The following is a 19,585-nucleotide window of genomic DNA, read 5'->3' as shown; positions in this document are numbered from 1 at the left end:
GGATGTGGTTACTGCATATCTCTATGGGGATCTAGATTCAGAGATATATATGAAAGTGCCTGATGGCCTTACATTACCCAAGTCAAGTGACTCTAAACCACGGAGTGCGTTTGCAATTAGGTTGAAACGCTGACTTTACGGATTGAAACAATCCCGGGGGGATGTGGTATACCCGTCTAAGTGACTACTTGATTGGGAAAGGATATAAGAACGATGAAGTATGCCCCTGCGTATTCATAAAGAAAACAAGTTTCGGATTTGCAATTGTAGCAGTATATGTCGATGATATGAACATAATAGGTACTCTTGATGAAATAAGAGAAACCGTGAGCTATTTGAAATCCGAATTTGAGATGAAGGATCTTGGGAAAACTCGATTCTGTCTAGGCCTTGAACTAGAACACCGAGTTTGTGGAATACTAATCCACCAGTCTGCGTATGTCCAAAAGATGCTTGTGCGATTTAACACGGATAAAGCGCATCCTGCTAGCACTCCCATGATCGGTCGAAGTTTGGATGCAAGGAAAGATCCATTTCGTCCAAAGGAAGATGACGAAGAGGTGTTGGGAGCTGAAATTCCCTATCTAAGTACAATAGGCGCATTATTGTACTTAGCCCAATGTACTCGACCAGACATTACATTCTCAGTGAACTTGTTAGCTAGATTTAGCTCAGCGTCAACGCAGCGTCACTGGAATGGTATCAAAAACATTTTTCGATACCTAAAAGGAACCATTGACTTGGGACTGTTCTTTCCCTACAAAGAGACAAGAGGGACCGCAAATGGAACTGCAATCCCTAAAGGAAATGTTGATGGCGAAAGCGCCACTCACTACACCGAAACGCCAAATAACGTTTTGGTTGGTTTTGCTGATGCTGGGTACCTCTCTGACCCACATAAAGGTCGTTCCCAAACTGGTTATGTACTCACCATTGGGAACACGGCGATATCCTGGAGATCAACCAAGCAAACCCTTGTGGCTACCTCCTAAAAAACCACTCAGAGATCATTGCTCTACATGAGGCGGTTCGTGAGTGTGTATGGTTAAGAGCTATCATCACACATATTTGAGGGACTAGTGGTTTGAGTTCTACCACTGAAGAGCCTACTTGCATTTATGAAGATAATGCAGCTTGCATCGAACAAATGAAGCTAGGATATATCAAGGGTGATAATACAAAACACATATCGCCAAAGTTTTTCTACAATCAGCAACAACAGGCCCTCCTCAAGATTCAAGTAAATCAAGTAAGATCTGGGGAGAATGTGGCAGATTTGTTCACCAAATCATTGCCTAAGGCCATATTTGAGAAACATGTGAAAAGCATAGGAATGCGAAGACTTTCCAAGCTCCCATGATTAATGTAAGTATCAGGGGGAGGTGTGGACGTAAGGGGGAGTCTAACACACACATGTCATACTCAAATGTAAAAGGTGCGTTGTGCTCTTTTCCTTCGACCAAGGTGTTTTTTTTGTCCCACAGGGTTTTTATTGTTACTTGGCAAGGTTTTTAGTGAGGCAACAACTCATGCACCATTTCGTCTTTGACTTGGCACAAGGGGGAGTGTTAAAGGAAAATAACATTATGTGCCTTCGTCAAAGTAACTGATGAAGAGGGAATCAAGGAATCAGTAATTACCAATCAATCAACATCAAAGATAGATCAATCAGCATTTAATATCATCATTGTAATCAATATTTCCGTTGTAATTTCTTCCTTATATAAAGGGGCTATGAAATGAAATGAGTAGACCAATTTCAATTGTCATTTTACTTTAACATTTCCTAAAATTAAACTAATTGATCATTTCTTTAAAATCAATTTAAGTAAGACAAATATGACAATACCATAGCTATACCTAAAATTTTTCTTGTTTTAAATAAATCATTTTTTTTTTGCTGGTTCCAAAAGCTAACTATTATTTATTAAACCTATTAACTTTCAATAAACGCATATTTATCTCTATCTTGTATGAGTTTTTCTCAATTGAAATTTCAATCTTTGTTATTTGTGGATAGAAAATGGTCAATAATCCCAAAGTTTTGTTGCAACACTTTCGCATTAAGAACCGCTTGTGAGTTTTTCCCATTCCTTATGACATCCACGATATTTACTATTGTTCTGAAATCATTACACACGTCCAAAATTGTAAAAGATTCTAGCTTACATTCTTAATTATGTTTGCTTGATGTTGTCCTGCTATAAAAACATGTTGAAGTTCTTGGATGAGAGCACTACCCTTTATAGGCTCTAGTAGCACCATACATATAGTTATAGTATGGCTCTTCGATGGTTTCTCCTTCTCAGCCTCATTAGCAGTATTCTACTTCTTGTTCATGTTACTCACTCAGCTGCTCGGGATGACCGGAAGGTATATCTCCCAAGTTATATTAGTTACATTCAGCCAAATTAACTAATATTAGCATATACATTTGATATGTAAAATTTCATTCAGATCACTTTGTGTTGATCTTGATTCTTGCAAAGCTTCATATCACTTAAAGTCAATCGGTCTTGTAATTGGATGTAGGCTTATATTGTGTATATGGGCGACAAGCCAAAGAACGGGGTGCCAGTAACACCTGATCTTCATGTGAATATTCTAAGAGACGTAGTTGACAACAACATTAATAATAATATTGCACATGAAGCTCTTCTTCTTCACAGCTACAAGAGAAGTTTCCATGGATTTGCTGCAATGCTCACAGAACAAGAATCACAAAAACTGGCTGGTATTCTCTGCAACCCTACCTTCCCTTGAATAAATACTACTAGTACTCGTACAAGAATGGATGACATAGTGTACGTACGTATAAATACTACAATTTATGTACGCATGTGTTAAAATATATGATCCAATGTATGAATACAGGAATGGATGGTGTAGTGTCTGTCTTCCCAAGCGAACAAATGAGCGTCAAAACAACAAAGTCATGGAACTTCCTTGAGTTTCCAGAAACAGTTAAAAGAAGCGACCTTGAAAAGGATATCATCATCGGTGTGATCGACAGTGGAATTTGGCCAGAATCACACAGCTTTAGTGATGTTGGTTTTGGTCCTCCACCCAAGAAATGGAAAGGCATATGTCAAGGCAATAACAACTTTACTTGTAACAAGTATGCTAATGAATTTATCCGTATAAGACAATCATCGTACTAACATGCATGTAAATAGATAACGTACTCTTTGTACTAATATGAATTTATAATTTATTATCTCGGCAGTAAAATTATCGGAGCACGGTATTATCGTCATTTAGGATCCTTCGAAAAAGAAGTTGAGTCTCCAAGAGACTCTGAAGGTCATGGAACCCATTGCGCATCAATAGCAGCTGGGAACATAGTGAGAAACACGAGCATAAATGGTTTAGGGTTTGGAAACGCAAGAGGAGGGGTGCCATCAGCACATATTGCGGTGTACAAAGTATGCTGGAAGGACGGTTGTTCAGATGCTGACATACTAGCGGCATTCGATGATGCCGTTGTTGATGGTGTCGACATAATCTCTGCTTCCATTAGAAGCAAAGTTCCAAATGATTATTTTCGAAGCGGAGTTGCAATTGGGGCATTTCACGCTACCAGAAATGGAATACTAGTTTCAACGGCCAGTGGTAACGAAGGTCCGAAAAAGAAAACTTTGTCAAACTTTGCACCGTGGATGCTTTCTGTGGCTGCTACTACCATAAACCGTCAGTTCATCACCAAGGTTCAATTGGGTAACGGTAAAATCTATGAGGTAATTAATTAAATGTAGCTTCGCAACTATACTACTCACAACTAATTAATACTCTATACATTTCTAACTGGTAAATTTGTTTGTATATTAACTATCAGGGACTTTTACCAAACATACATGACCTCAAGGGTAAATTCTATCCTTTAATATATGGCGGAGACGCACCTAGCACAACAGAAGGTTCTAACGCGACTATGTCCAGGTATTGATATTTCAATTAGGACGTCATCCATTGAGGACTTGTTAAGCTCCGGTAAATACTCTCTACCAAATAAAAAAGATAAATATTTTTTCTAACTTAATTGGTTATTGTTGTTCAATATATTGTAGCTGATCCTAATGATCATCCACACATCATGTTTTAGATTTTATGTTATCAAAATGTGACCTTTTATAAAACTGTATAAGGTGTATCTTGTTTGATATTTGATGTTACTAAATTAATCACAGGTTCTGTTCCAGAAATAGCTTAAAAGAAGATTCGATCATAGGTAAAATTGTTCTTTGCGATAGAGGCCCCGGTGGCAGTGAGGATGGGTCTGGGGCCATAGACGGTATTGCAGCTGGAGTTATTCTGACGGGCGTAAAAGTTGCCGAGGAGTTGGTTAGCCCTCTTCCCCTGCCTGCATCTCACGTCGGATTGGAAGAAAACAGCCACATTTACAAATACATAAGCGAAACAAGGTAATTTAGGAACTAAGAAGAAGCTTAATTAACCATCGATATTACAATATGCATGTTAATCTTGATCTTTATAGGAACCCAACTGCAACTATTTTCAAAAGTGAAGAGATTAATGATGTTTTGGCTCCATACGTTCCCTCCTACTCGTCAAGGGGTCCAAATCCGTTGAATCCTAACATTCTCAATGTGACTAGCTTGATTAGATCGTAATGAAATCTTAATTATATATCTAGACTCTAGCACGTGGAATGATATTGCAAGTGATGAAGCAAAACATATTTAGTAGTTATATATGGCCTTGCAGCCAGATGTAGCAGCTCCAGGTACTCACATTTTAGCAGCATATGATCATCAACCGATTGGTGGCGGCAGTAGAGCTGAGTATAATTTGGATAGTGGGACATCAATGGCGTGCCCTCATGCTACAGGCGCAGCTGCATACGTCAAATCATTTCACTCTAAATGGTCACCGGCTGCTATTCAATCGGCTCTATTCACTACAGGTTTGTTTGTGTAATTTGCAAAGAATAGTTTTTGATCTCTTGTAGGGATAGTACTGTTATGTTGCTGAATATTGGACTAGTTATCGGACCACGAAAGAAAAGACCTAACCATTCTTGTGTATTTCCAATCTTTCGCAGCTAAACCTATGAGTGACAAAACTAGCCCGCACGCTGAATTCGCATATGGAGCTGGCCTACTAAACCCTTCTAGGGCTCCATATCCTGGTTTGGTATACATCTTGATGAACAAGACTACTTATATTTTTTGTGTTCACAAGGATACAGTGGCAAATTATTGGAAATCATAACCAGGGACAAGAGTAGCTGCTCATCAAAATCTAATAATGAAATAGTCAATGACCTGAACTATCCTTCTTTTGCTCTTTCAATCAAGGATCCAGAATTCATTAATGGGGTCTTCCATAGGACTGTCACTAATGTTGGATCGTCGAATTCCACATACAGAGCTAAAGTGGTGGCTCCATCAGGACTCAAAATCAATGTGAATCCAAGTGTGCTATCATTCACATCTCTCGGGCAGAAGGAGTCTTTTGTTGTTACAATAAAAGGGTCAATTGAGAAATCAAATATAGTCTCTGCATCTTTGGTGTGGGATGATGGTGCTTTCCAAGTCAGGAGCCCGATTGTTATCCATGTTATAGTTTAATCAAGAGGCTAGGGGTGTGAGTATTAAAATGTAAGCGAAAGCAAATGCTAAATCTGGAGAGTGCTTTAAGTGTATATTTGTCAATTTATATGTATTTGTACTGTTAATTAAATAAAAATATCTTTGAGTATGCACATAATTATATGAAGATCTTTACATATACACTAGTGGTAGATATTGGCAGAACACACACACACACACGTGTGTGTGTGTGTGTTCAAGTAATGCTTGCCCTACAATGAAAATGTAATATTATAACAAGGCCAAGAGAGTTATGAATGATCGCAGTAAGTGGTGGTGCATTGGAAAATGAAAGTTGTAGTTTATGCGCAAATGGAGAAAGTGATGATTGTTGCGCTGGAAACTCGCCTACTTTGTCGACCTCTTTACCTACATAATAAGAAAAGACTATTGAAACCCTTTGTGAGAGACTATTGGTGTGGTACTGGTCAAAGGGACTTCGATGGTAAGTTAGTAAAAGTGTTAAGGGTTTTATATTCTAAATGCTTGTGTAACTTCAGATTACCTTGCCTTCGTGTTGAGTATGCCTCTAGCATAGTTATGTCAACAAGAATAATTGACTCATTCTTAGTGGGCCCACGAGTCATGGTGGGGCCAGACCTTGACTTAGATCCCGAAGATCAACATACTAGCTACTTAGTTATGGTGGAAGCCGGCCAAGACCTCACTGGGAAGCCACCCTCCTGGCCTCACCAAGTTGCTTCATGAATAGCCTCTTTGTACAACTAGAATAGTCTCTTGTATACTAGCATAGCCTTTATACATTAGAATAGCATTTTTGTATCCCAAATAAAAGATGAGGGAAATGATGGAGCCTCCCTTATTTTAGAGAAACTTATGTGTCTGTCAAGTAAACTTTATGTCACCACTATTCGAGCTATCAAATCTAACAATGTCATAAGAGATGACCTATGAAATTCAAACACATATTGGCTTTACCACAATTGAGTAGGACATCCTAGTCGTGATATGATGATTCGTATACTACAGACTTCACATGGACATCCATTCTTTCAAGCTACGAGAAGCAACAATCAAAAGTTGATTCATGGGAGCCCTCAAACCGTCGCTGCCGCCATCCACTGCCTTTCCCTAGGTTGTCGCCGCCACCATCTTCCTACGGTCCAACTCCATTCTTGACACCAAAAAGTGGCATCATCATATCCTGAAATTACTAGGATGGATATCGTTTAAGCTTAGAGGGGGGGTGAATAGGCTTAGATAAAAATTATGCTCAATTTTAACTTGAATAAAATTACCAAACTACAGTAAGGGGGATTGCAGACGTTTTCTCAATCCATGCGACCCGAATTTAGTACTTTTCAAAAATAACCGTGAAGAGAGCAACATACATTCAACAACCATAGCGAAAATAAAAAAACTCAGACACAAGAGGTTTTCTGACACAGTAAAACCCTCAAAATGCATGCCTTAACTCGTGAATGGCAAATGAAAAGCAATGTACTAAGTGAATATGAACAAGCACATATAGACTTACAACCAACACGAATAGCTCTGAGCTCGGCTATTTCTAACTAGACTCCTCTAGACAGTTGCTTAATCACCACCTTGTTGTTCTTCACCTTCACCTTTTGAACTCTCTCCCTTCATCTCCTTGAATGAATAGCACTAACGTACCTTGGTTGTTACATATGCTTCATTTGCCACTAACACCCAACTGAACTCGCGAGCGAGATACTTGGATATGCACTATAGTATGAATGAGATGCAAGTACATGTGTGACTTGCTAATTTACTTCATGGAACAAGTAAATTAGCAATTCTCAATTTAAGCTCTAGGTTTTCTATGCAATGGAAAACTCTCTCAATGAGAAAGGTACACTCAAAATATTCTATGGAAACGCACACATGAAAACGTTATTTTTCCTTCTACATGTATGCGCATTATTGACTTAGAAAATCTCGGATGATTAAAATTCTAAACCTAATTGACTTCAATTAGGAAAGTATTATTCCTAAAATATATTATGCAATGAAAACTGATTTTATCCTAATAAAAAGATATGCATATTTATTCAATTAAAAACAATTAATATGCGACCCAACAAATCATCAGTAAATGGTAGTCTTGACCATCAAGACGTCCTCCTTTGGAAATTATTGATAAAAATGCATTGACACCACTTAGACATGGTCGGGATTGACATAGAACTATTAATCCCGACAACACATAATCAAAAAATAAGGATGCTATGATATGCAACAAATGATTTAACTTTAAGAGCTTCACAAAGATCAGTTGTGGGTCTTCATCTTATGTTCCAATAGCTTATTGTTTTGTATAGGGAATGCCAACACATAAAATTCTTATACTAACACATCCCATTATGCTTTCGACGCTAATCATTGCGCCCAACCCAACCAAAATCCTCGCTCATTGGTTATCTCTACGGCCCATCAAAGGATACGAAAGAACTCATTCTGTTTTTACATAGAATCCAAAGAGATATCTGTAGACCTATTCAACCACCTTGCGGACCATTTAGATATTTTATGGTATTGATTGACGCGTCGACACACTGGTCACATGTGGTGCTTTTGTCCAAATGCAATGCTGCATATGCTAAACTCCTAGCACATATTATTCATCTATGGGCTCACCCCCGGATCATCCTATTAAGTCAATTCGCCTTGACAATGTGGAGAGTTTACATCGAAGAATTTCGATGATTATTGTATGTTCATTGAGATCAATGTTGAGGATCCAATTCCTCATGTACACACCCAAAATGGTCTCGTAGAAGCCACCATTAAGAGACTTCAAATGGTCGTTAAGACATTGGTAATGCACACTAATCTCCCTATTTCTGCTTAGGGTTATGCAATTTTGCATGCAGGCGTACTTACTCGTCTACGACCCACAACCACCCAACATTTTGCTGCATCACAACTAGTGACTAGATACGAACCTGATATCTTGTACTTAATCATATCTTGGTGCACAGTTTATATGCCAATTGCGTCGCCACATAGTACCAAAATGGGTGCTTAATGATAAATGAGTATTTGATTACACGTATTTCTATACACGTAATTGCACTCTAAGTACTAGAATTAAGCTCATTTTTAAGTTAATTATTAGGTAATTAATCTATTTTGATTTATTTATAGATAATAAGCGAAGTTGTGGAAATCAAGAGAAAATGACATGAAAATGGAGCAATTCGAAGTTTTCGACAAAAAGACAAAATAGTTGGTGCTGGTCAACCGTGGTCAATGGCATTAGTGAAGCGTTATCCCATTGCCTCCGAGAATATGTGTGGAACTATGTTGAGAAGAGAAGAGAAAGAAGGAAAAAAAACACAAAAAAAAGGGAAAGAAAAATAATGATGACATCATCACTAGCAATTAGGCTTAATTAAAGGGTGGGACGTTCAGACCATTTCTTTTCCTCTCCTTTCTTTTTTCTATTCTGGTCACGTGCAGCACATGACCATGATCGTTTTCTTCTTCTCTCTCGGCCACAAAAAGGGGAAGCCACACAAATTCCACGCTTCCTCTCTCTTTGAGCTATAGCCGACCACCGCCTTGTTCTCTATCTCTATCACCACAACCCATTTTCTGTCATTAGTTCATCACCATTCCTCAATCGAATTTCATCATTTTGTTAAAGATCCGGTTTAGGTACAAGAGAGAGTATAATTCCAAGCTAGTCATGCTCACTTTCATCATTGATTAGTGTTGGTCTCTCCCTCTTTTCATGCTTTAATTTATTGTAATTGATGAATTTCACTGTAGATATGTTGATGGATTGTGAGTAGTTTCTTATTTGGGTATAGGGCTTGAAGGCCTAGCAATTTTTACCATATAATGACATTAATTTTTGGTGCTTAATGAAAGTGTGTTTTGGTTTTTGTTCATGACTTTGCGTAATTTTTTATGAGACTTTGATATAGAAATTAGCCAATTTTATGACTGGTTCTTGTCTTCATCATTAAATTCATTTAATTATTGGCTTAATTTTATGAGTGAGCATGTTGTCATGAGCAAAATGTTAATCTCTACAAATTGAACATAATGTCATTATATGCATGTTAGGAGCCCTAGTCCGGTCTTAATGTGTGTGTGATGAGAATGTGAATGCCCTAGCCCGGATTTACATTATTTTTGTACTTTGAGAATGCAAATGCCCTAGTCCGGATTTACATTATCATTCTAAGCCCTAGTCCAGCTTAGAGTTGGAGATTGTGACCATTTCCCTTTTGTTATGTGCCAAAATTGTATTGTCATGGTAAATGATTGCTAGCATGGACGCCTTAGTGCCCAATTTCTGTCATAGTTTTGCAAGCGTTTAAATTCTAGCACTTTACTTTTTGCAAATTTTAATTTCATAGTTTTTAATTTACGAAACTAAAAATTGATTCCTCCAAATATTTGCTCACATTTTTCATTGTAAGTACCATAAGGTTTTGAGCCTACCAATTTATTTTGGTATCACTACTAGAATTTTTCTCATATACATCGGCCAGAAACCGATGTAAAAAAAAAATTGTACACATGTGTTAGTGGGTGATGTAAAAGATCGCCAAAAAATAGACATCGGTTAAAAACCGATGTCCCATACTACAATAAACATCGGATTAGATTCTATAATCGATGTTAAACTGCTATTATGATCACAAATTGGTGTTTTTAGATATTGTTAAACCTTCATATTTATGCATTTAATGCTTAACGAAATATAGGTCCAATAGCACTAGTATTCATTTTAACATCGTTACTCACTCTAGAAACGATGTGTAATATATTCTTACACATCGGTATTTTTGAAATTTGCCTGCTATTTATAAACTTTACGGGTACTTGCCATATATCACACTATTTAAGATTGAATCTACATTCTTTTGTATTACTTGACCGATGTTCATTATTATGTTAAACATCGTTTCCTTTTACGAAGTGATGTCCAAACTTATATTAAACATCAGTTTTTGAGGTTGACACCGATGTTTATACTTATACTAGACATCGTTTTTCATTTAATAAATCGATGTCCATTGCGTTGTTTTACATCGTTTCTTACTTAATAAGTCGATGTCCATTGCGTTGTTTTACATCGTTTCTTACTTAATAAGTCGATGTTCATTAGATTGTGTTACATCGTTTCTTACTTAATATTTTGTTATCCACTGGCTAATGGAACATCAATTTTTTCTTTTAGAACTGATGTATTAGTTCTTATATGACTCCATTTTTATAGTTATAAACTGACTTGTAACTATTGCTAGGAAATCTAATGAGAATACATATCGTAAGTAAATAAATTTTGATCAATATTGATGCTCAAAGTACATAACAACATCCCAAGTATTTCTATGCATAACATGTCGAAATAACACAAAAATTTAAGTCTAAATGGTACATAATACTAGAAACATAAACGAAAGCAAGCCTCGCCATACTTATATCCCATTTGTTCTTCTGTTTTCACCTGCAAATAAAATGAAATGAAATGAACAATTAGCTATAACAAGAAAAACAGAAGGAAAGAAAGGAAAGGAAAAGGGAAAGACAAAAAGACATTGACCTTACAAGACATTCCTATCCTAGCATCCATAACACAATCTGTTGGTTAACTTAACTATACCTTTCTGGGATAGAAAGTACTGAAAGTATGTGCTTAGGTTGATTATGAAAAGGAAGATAGAAAGTACTGACCCGAAAATGTAGATATCCGATGGCTCTTCTGAAGAAATCCAATCATCAATATCAAGGTTTTCATTCGGAACTCTTCCAGCAATATTCCAAGCTTGCAATAAGTGTACATGTAGTAGGTATTAGAACCATAATTGAAATCTAAAGCATGGTAGAAATAAAAGCTAGAATCAAAGGACATGCTCAGTTTCGTTTGGCTCATAGGAATCTCGTAAAATTCCCCAGTTCACATTAGGAGAAAAGGTTAAAATGTAGAGAAGAGTCATTTAGACAAGCTAGATAGTGATGTTAAAATTAAAAATTAAACTTCCTCTACTCACCTTCCTATTGACCCAGAGCTTAATGGAGAGTACATCAATGGTAGCCAGGTTCGAGACCTTGACAAATTCCTCCCTCGTACACAACACTGCACTATACAGAACTCAAGTACTGCCAATTAAGGTAGAAATAGCAGGAATAGCTAGGGTTAATTTAAGATCTAACATGCACTTCACAGTCTTAAACATGAAATGAGCTCTAAAACTAGTATCTGTGGACTTCCCTATGTGAATGATAGTCAGGACGAACCTAGTTTCACTGTAAATGTAACACTATTCTGTCTTGTAATACTAACTGATTTGATTTCAATAAAAAAAAACCCTGATTTCTAATAAACATTGGATCACAGCTATTTGCATAAAACATTCTGAGATTCAATAACAAAATACCTATTTTCATTAAGTTTATGAAGCGTGGAGATTCCAACAGCTAGGACAACTGCGTCAGCACTATACATTTCTTTGCCACAAACTACTTCAGAAATACAGCCAGTTTCCTCATTAAACAAAAGGTCTGTTACACTTAGACCTTTCTCAAACTTGCAACCTTTGGTTGTCATAGACTCCATCCACTGCTTAAAGATCTTTTCCCTAGTTGTTCCACGACACAACACTAGATCAAAATCTTTCTGAAAAAAAATATACGATTACATTTATCAGGAAGGAGAAGATACAATTGAAAAGTGACAAGTGATTGGACTTATTTAATACAATTATTACAATAACAAAAAAGACGTGATAATGCCATGCTAAGTGTACTAGAAATCTCATTATGGGGAAATCCTGTACAGGTAAAGTAGAGACTTGTGTGGTATTTGGAATAAGGAATATATCATAGGACTTCAGAGAGGATACTTTATGAGAGTCATGATTTTTTTTTTTTTTTTTTCCAAGAGTGATAGTTTGCTGCGGTCTTTATTTTCCAAAGATGGTAGAATTTGATGTCAAAAACTCATTATGGACTCCTATGACTATTAGTCAGCCTCCACTAAGATAATACTAATAGTATGTGAGAGCTTTATAAATAATTCTGAACACTTAAGAAAACTATCAAACCTGGTAAGCAAGGATGTAGGATAGCAAGCCTAGAGTAGCAGCAGCACTACATTGTTCTGCTGGTGCAAACAGACCCACTTGAAGCAATGGTGCTAGGACTTTCTGATAAAGCTTTTGTGAGCAGCCAAACTGCGTAAAGAGCTCCCTTGAAATAACTACCAGTAAAACCTCTTAATAACTTCTGTTTATTCAGACATATGTGATAATTATTAACCCAAATGCTGAAACTTACTTCTAGTGATAGAGATCCTTACTTGAGTCATATTTTCTCCAGGCGGTATCAGTATTGTCAAAGTCAATTACTGCAAAGAATATGCACTTATGAGTTGGGAAGTGCATGACTCACAAGAATTAGATGAAATGCCTTCAAAAATTTCCTCAACACACACTACAAGCAACTCTACGCCGCAATCAGTTTTTGCCTTTCCAAATAAAACAATTGAGTAACATTTTGATAGAAGATGTATGAGTAACAGAATTCACTAGGATTTTATACAATATTCTTCAACAAATAATTGGTTGCTCATTAGGCATTGAAAGTTTAAAACCAAGCAGGGAAACTATACCTGCAGCCGTTAAAGGAAGTGAAGTTAATCTATCAACCAACGGAAACTGAACAAACTGCACAAAATGCACATTATACCGTCTCATTCATCACCAAAAGGCTGCTAACTTTTCCACTGGAATTAGAAATGGCACATAAGAGGGTGAGCGAATAATATATACCTGTGAATAGTACAAGGTTCCTAATGGAGTTGGCAACTGAGGAAGGTCTCGAAATACCGGAAATTCAACCTGCAGAACATTCTTGCCAGTGTTAACACATCTCAAAGCCTTTAAAATCAATCCAAATCACATTGTAAGCAAGAAATGCCACTACAAAAAAGGTGTTGATTACCTCCAATCCCCCAGCTGAATATTGCGCAAACTTAGTCCAGTTAGTGAAGGGTAATCTCTAGCTCATCAACAAGGCTGAATATATTCCTGTAGGGATACCAATAACCTAAAACAGCAGTATCATAATATATCAGAATCCAACAAAGTTAAAAGTATTGGTAAAACCAACTTCAGTAAAAACATGCAAGTGAAAAACATGCATGATCAGCATAACTCAGATTCCAAAATCCAAAAAGTAACAAAAATGCAAAGCAAAAAAAAAACAGAAGTTGATGATTACCATGGATACCCACATCATCAAGACTATCATTTTCAAGTACAGTAACATCAAAGCCCTGGCTACAGAAACCTTCATGACTAGATAACACAGTTCGAAGCCTCTTCTGCAAAACCCAAAACCTATAACTCAACAAAAGTGCAAAAATTTCCCACCAAAATCAATCACAAACAATGAGAAGAATCGAGAGAGAGCAAACCAGATATGGAGAATGCCCAGAAAGCTCAGAACCTGAATGCCCAGAAAGCTCTAATGCAGCCCACAAAGCTTCGGTAGATGAAACACAAATCCTTGGAAGCAAAATAAGAAACAAAATCAGATCAGTGAATTAAGGACTCACAAATCCTTCGAAGACATGCATTGAACAAATTTGTCAATTACCTATGACAAAAAGCTCAAATTTTCTCCAAAAGGTCGACCTCGATCTCTGATTCTCTTCACCGTCTTCGAGAAGAGGAGCTGGTCCGAGGCGGAAAAGGAGGAGGACGAGGCGGGTCGGGTTGTGATTGTAGCCGGAGAATGAAGACGAGGAGGAGGGTTGTGGTCGGAGGCGGCCGGAGAACGAAGAGGTTGATTCTCTTCACCGTCTTCGAGCAGAGGCGCTGGTCTGAGGCGGAAAAGGAGGAGGACGAGGAGGGTCGGGTTGTGATTGTAGCCGGAGAACGGAGAGGAGGAGGAGGGTTGTGGTCGGAGGCGAAGAACGAAGAATGCGAGGTCAGTTTTTGTCGGAGGAGGAGGAGGAGAACGAAGGAGAAAATGGAGGTTTGGTCGAATAGTGTTAGGGCTAGCTGAAGTCAATGTTAGTCCAAATATGTCTAAGTGTGGGAATCTCATTTTCCTCCCCCGCGCTTCTTTAAAATTTTTTAACTTAGCCGCTCAGCGTTTTTCTCAAAATTCAAACAAAAGTTTTGTCACCGGCTAATTTCAAAACCGATGTTAGTAATATGCATAGAAATCGGTTTTTGAGGAATCGATGTTAATGACATTGTTTTACATCGCGTGTATTTCTCACCGATTTAATTGTCATGATGTCTATGAGCATAATTCTAGTAGTGTATGTTCTTGGCTACTTTTAGGCTTTGGGAGACCTAAGCCATTTTCCAATTTTATTTTTAGTTTAGTGAGTGATTTTTGTGACCCATAAACTATTGGATTGGAGTTAACTCAAGATCCCCAAGATACGATATTTCCGGGTTTAAATATTTCTCAATTCTTTGATGACCATGTCTTTGTTGCGCGTAAGTTGCACTTGAGCACTAAATCAGAGGGTCAATAAAAGTTTTGGTGAGATGTCCAGCAACCTCTCCGATGACCTTTGAGAACTTCGGCAACCTCTCCGGTGACCTCCGACAGCCATCGACCTCTCCGGCAAACTTCAGCAAGCTCTCTGATGACGTTTCCCTCTCTCCCTCTCTCGTTCTATGTGACAAAAGGGGAGAGGGTAAAATAGTTAAAAAAAATGAACAGAAAAAGACCATTAGAGAACAAAACCTAACTTAGAGTTGTAAGAAGACTGATTGGTTGTTGAGAAATAATTTTCCTAAAATTAAACTAATTGACCATTTCTTTGAAATCAATTTAAGCAAGACAAATATGACAATACCATAGCTATACCTATACAAAATTTTTTCTTCTTTTTTAAATAAATCATATAGTTTTTTGCTGGTTCCAAAAGCTAACTATTATATATTAAACCTATTAACTTTCAATAAACGTAGATTTATCTCTATCTTATATGAGCTGTTCTCTATTGAAATTTCAATCTTTGTTATTTGTGGATAGAAAATGGTCAACATGCCCAAAGTTTTGTTGCAACAATTTCGCATTAAGAACCGCTTTTGAGTTTCTCCAATTCCTTATGACATCCATGATATTTACTATTGTTCTGAAATCATTACACGCGTCCTAAATTGTAAAAGAGGCTAGCTTACATTCTTAATTATGTTTGCTTGATGTTGTCCTGCTATAAAAACATGTTGAAGTTCTTGGATAAAAGCACTGTCCTTTATAGACTCTAGTAGCACCATACATATAGTAATAGCATGGCTCTTCGATGGTTTCTCCTTCTCAGCCTCATTAGCAGTATTTTACTTCTTGTTCATGTTACTCACTCAGCTGCTCAGGATGCCCGAAAGGTATATCTCCCAAGTTCTATTAGTCATATTCAGCAAAATTAACTAATATTAGCTTATACATTTAATATGTAAAATTTCAATCAGATCACTTTGTGTCAATCTTGCAAAGCTTCGTATTACTTAAAGTCAATTGGTCTTGTAATTGGATGCAGGCTTATATTGTGTATATGGGCGACAAGCCAAAGAACGGGGTGCCAATAACACCTGATCTTCATGTGAATATTCTAAGAGACGTAGTTGACAACAACATTAATAATAATATTGCACATGAAGCTCTTCTTCTTCACAGCTACAAGAGAAGTTTCCATGGATTTGCTGCAATGCTCACAGAACAAGAAGCACAAAAACTGGCTGGTATTCTCTGCAACCCTACCTTCCCTTGAATAAATATTACTAGTACTCGTACGAGAATGGATGACATAGTGTACGTACGTATAAATACTACAATTTATGTACGTATGTGTTAAAATATATGATCCAATGTATGTATACAGGAATGGATGGTGTAGTGTCTGTCTTCCCAAGCAAACAAATGAGCGTCAAAACAACAAAGTCATGGAACTTCCTTGAGTTTCCAGAAACAGTTAAAAGAAGCAACCTTGAAAAAGATATCATTATCGGTGTGATCGACACTGGAATTTGGCCAGAATCGCACAGCTTTATTGATGTTGGTTTTGGTCCTCCACCCAAGAAATGGAAAGGCATATGTCAAGGCAATAACAACTTTACTTGTAACAAGTATGCTAATGAATTTATCCATATAAAACACTCATCATACTAACTTGCATGTAAATAAATAACGTACTCTTTGTACTTATATGAATTTATAATTTATTATCTCGGCACAGTAAAATTATCGGAGCACGGTATTACCGTCATTTGGGATCCTTTGAAGAAGAACTTGAGTCTCCAAGAGACTCTGAAGGTCATGGAACCCATTGCGCATCAATAGCAGCTGGGAACATAGTGAGAAATACGAGCATAAATGGTTTAGGGTTTGGAAACGCAAGAGGAGGGGTGCCATCAGCACATATTGCGGTGTACAAAGCATGCTGGAAGAACGGTTGTTCAGATGCTGACATTCTAGCGGCATTCGATGACGCCGTTGCTGACGGTGTCGATATAATCTCTGCTTCCATTGCAAGCAAAGTTCCAAATGATTATTTTCGAAGCGGAGTTGCAATTGGGGCATTTCACGCTACCAGAAAGGGGATACTAGTTTCAACTTGCAGTGGTAACGAAGGTCCGAAAAAAAGAACTGTGATAAACTTTGCACCGTGGTTGCTTTCTGTGGCTGCTACCACCATAAACCGTCAGTTCATCACCAAAGTTCAATTGGGGAACGGAAAAGTCTATGAGGTAATTAATTAAATCTAGCTTCGCAACTACTACTCACAATTAATTAGTACTCTCTACATTTTAACTATAGTAAGTTTTGCTTGTATATTAATTGTCAGGGACTATTACCAAACATACATGACCTCCAGGGTAAATTCTATCCTTTAATATATGGTGGAGACGCACCTAATACAACAGAAGGTGGTAACGCGACTATGTCAAGGTATTGACATTTCAATTAGGACGTCATCCATTAAAGACTTGTTAAGCTCGGGTAAATATTCTCTGCTAAAAAAAAAAAAGGGTAAATATTGTTTCTAACTTAATTGGTTATTGTTGTTCAATATATTGAAGCTGACCCTAATTATCATCCACACATCATGTATTAGATTTTATGTCATCAAAATGTGACCATTCATAAAACTACATAAGGTATCTTGTTTGATATTTGATGTTACTAAATTAATTACAGGTTCTGTTCCACAAATAGCTTAAAAGATGATTCGATCAGAGGTAAAATTGTGCTTTGCGATAGAGGCCCCGATGGCAGTGGGGATGGGTATGGGGCCATAGAGGGTGGTGCAACCGGAGTTATTCTGACGGGCGTAAAAGTTGCCGAGGAGCTGGTTGGCCCTTTTCCCCTGCCTGCATCTCACGTCGGATTGGAAGAAAACAGCAAAATTTACAAATACATAAGCGAAACAAGGTAATTCAAGAACTAAGGAGAAGCTTAATTAACCATCGATATTACAATATGCATGTTAATCTTGATCTTTATAGGAACCCAATTGCAACTATTTTCAAAAGTGAAGAGATTAATGATGTATTGGCTCCATACGTGCCCTCCTACTCGTCAAGGGGTCCAAATCCGATGAATCCTAACATTCTCAAGGTGACTAGCTTGATTAGATCGTAATGAAATCTTAATTATATATCTAGACTCTAGCACGTGGAATGATATTGCAAGTGATGAAGCAAAACATATTTAATAGTTATATATGGCCTTGCAGCCAGATTTAGCAGCTCCAGGTACTCACATTCTAGCAGCATATGATCACCAACTGGTAGTTGGTGATAGCAGAACTGAATATAATTTGGATAGTGGGACATCAATGGCGTGCCCTCATGCTGCAGGCGCAGCTGCATACGTCAAATCATTTCACTCTAAATGGTCACCGGCTGCTATTCAATCGGCTCTCATCACTACAGGTTTGTTTGTGTAATTTGCAAAGAATAGTTTTTGATCTCTTGTAGGGATAGTACTGTTATGTTGCTGAATATTGGACTAGTTATCGGACCACGAAAGAAAAGACCTAACCATTCTTGTGTATTTCCAATCTTTCGCAGCTAAACCTATGAGTGCCAAAACTAGCCCGCACGCTGAATTCGCATATGGAGCTGGCCTACTAAACCCTTCTAGGGCTCCATATCCTGGTTTGGTATACGATCTTGATGAACAAGACTACTTATATTTTTTGTGTTCACAAGGATACAGTGGCAAACTATTGGAAATCATAACCGGCGACAAGAGTAGGTGCTCATCAAAATCTAATAATGAAACAGCCAATGACCTGAACTATCCTTCTTTTGCTCTTTCAATCAAGGATCCAGAATTCATCAATGGGGTCTTCCATAGGACTGTCACTAATGTTGGATCGTCAAATTCCACATACAGAGCTAAAGTGGTGGCTCCATCAGGACTCGAAATCAATGTGAATCCAAATGTGCTATCATTCACATCTCTCGGCCAGAAGAAATCTTTTGTTGTTATAGTAAAAGGGTTGATTGAGAAATCAAATATAGTTTCTGCATCTTTGGTGTGGGATAATGGTGATTTTCAAGTCAGGAGCCCGATTGTTGTCTATGTTACAGTTTAATCAAGAGGCTAGGGGTGTGAGAATTGAAACGTAAGCGAAAGAAAATGCTAAATTTGGAGAGTGCTTCAAGTCTATATTTGTCAATTTATATGTATATGTACTGTTAATTAGATAAAAACATTTTTGAGTATCCACATAATTGTATGAAGATCTTTACATATACACTAGTGGTAGATCTTTTATATATATATATATATATATATATATATATATATATATATATATATATATATATATATAGGATTTTTCTCAGGTAAGGATGTCCTTAGTTTTTCTTATGGAACGGATTTACTGTTTTCACCCACTTTCCGATCACATTTTCACATCTTAACCGTTCAGTTTTTAGGTCCTAATGTATGGATCACCTCTGCAAAATTTCAGCCAATTTGGTGATCGTTAA

At 37.3% G+C, this 19,585-nt stretch overlaps 1 protein-coding gene and 2 pseudogenes across 1 annotated transcript; 2 read left to right on the top strand and 1 right to left on the bottom strand.

Moving 5' to 3' along the window:
* The first annotated feature begins 2,158 nt into the window (after nt 1–2,158).
* On the top strand, nt 2,159–5,753 carry LOC133717505 (cucumisin-like; annotated as a pseudogene).
* A 5,801-nt stretch (nt 5,754–11,554) lies between these two features.
* On the bottom strand, nt 11,555–15,192 carry LOC133716509 (uncharacterized; annotated as a pseudogene).
* A 619-nt stretch (nt 15,193–15,811) lies between these two features.
* LOC133713920 (cucumisin-like) lies at nt 15,812–19,315 on the top strand. Its single transcript, XM_062139947.1, has 9 exons — nt 15,812–15,970; nt 16,123–16,324; nt 16,465–16,708; nt 16,819–17,329; nt 17,428–17,531; nt 17,781–18,014; nt 18,089–18,200; nt 18,319–18,517; nt 18,656–19,315. The coding sequence occupies exons 1-9, from the start codon at nt 15,878–15,880 to the stop codon at nt 19,183–19,185; spliced, it is 2,229 nt and encodes a 742-aa protein (XP_061995931.1). The 5' UTR covers nt 15,812–15,877; the 3' UTR covers nt 19,186–19,315.
* Nucleotides 19,316–19,585: the final 270 nt, after the last annotated feature.

Source organism: Rosa rugosa, chromosome 6 (genome assembly GCF_958449725.1).
Source record: "Rosa rugosa chromosome 6, drRosRugo1.1, whole genome shotgun sequence".
NCBI lineage: Eukaryota > Viridiplantae > Streptophyta > Magnoliopsida > Rosales > Rosaceae > Rosa > Rosa rugosa.
The sequence above is the reverse complement of the archived record's forward strand: the minus strand, read 5'-3'. Positions and strand labels throughout refer to the sequence as shown.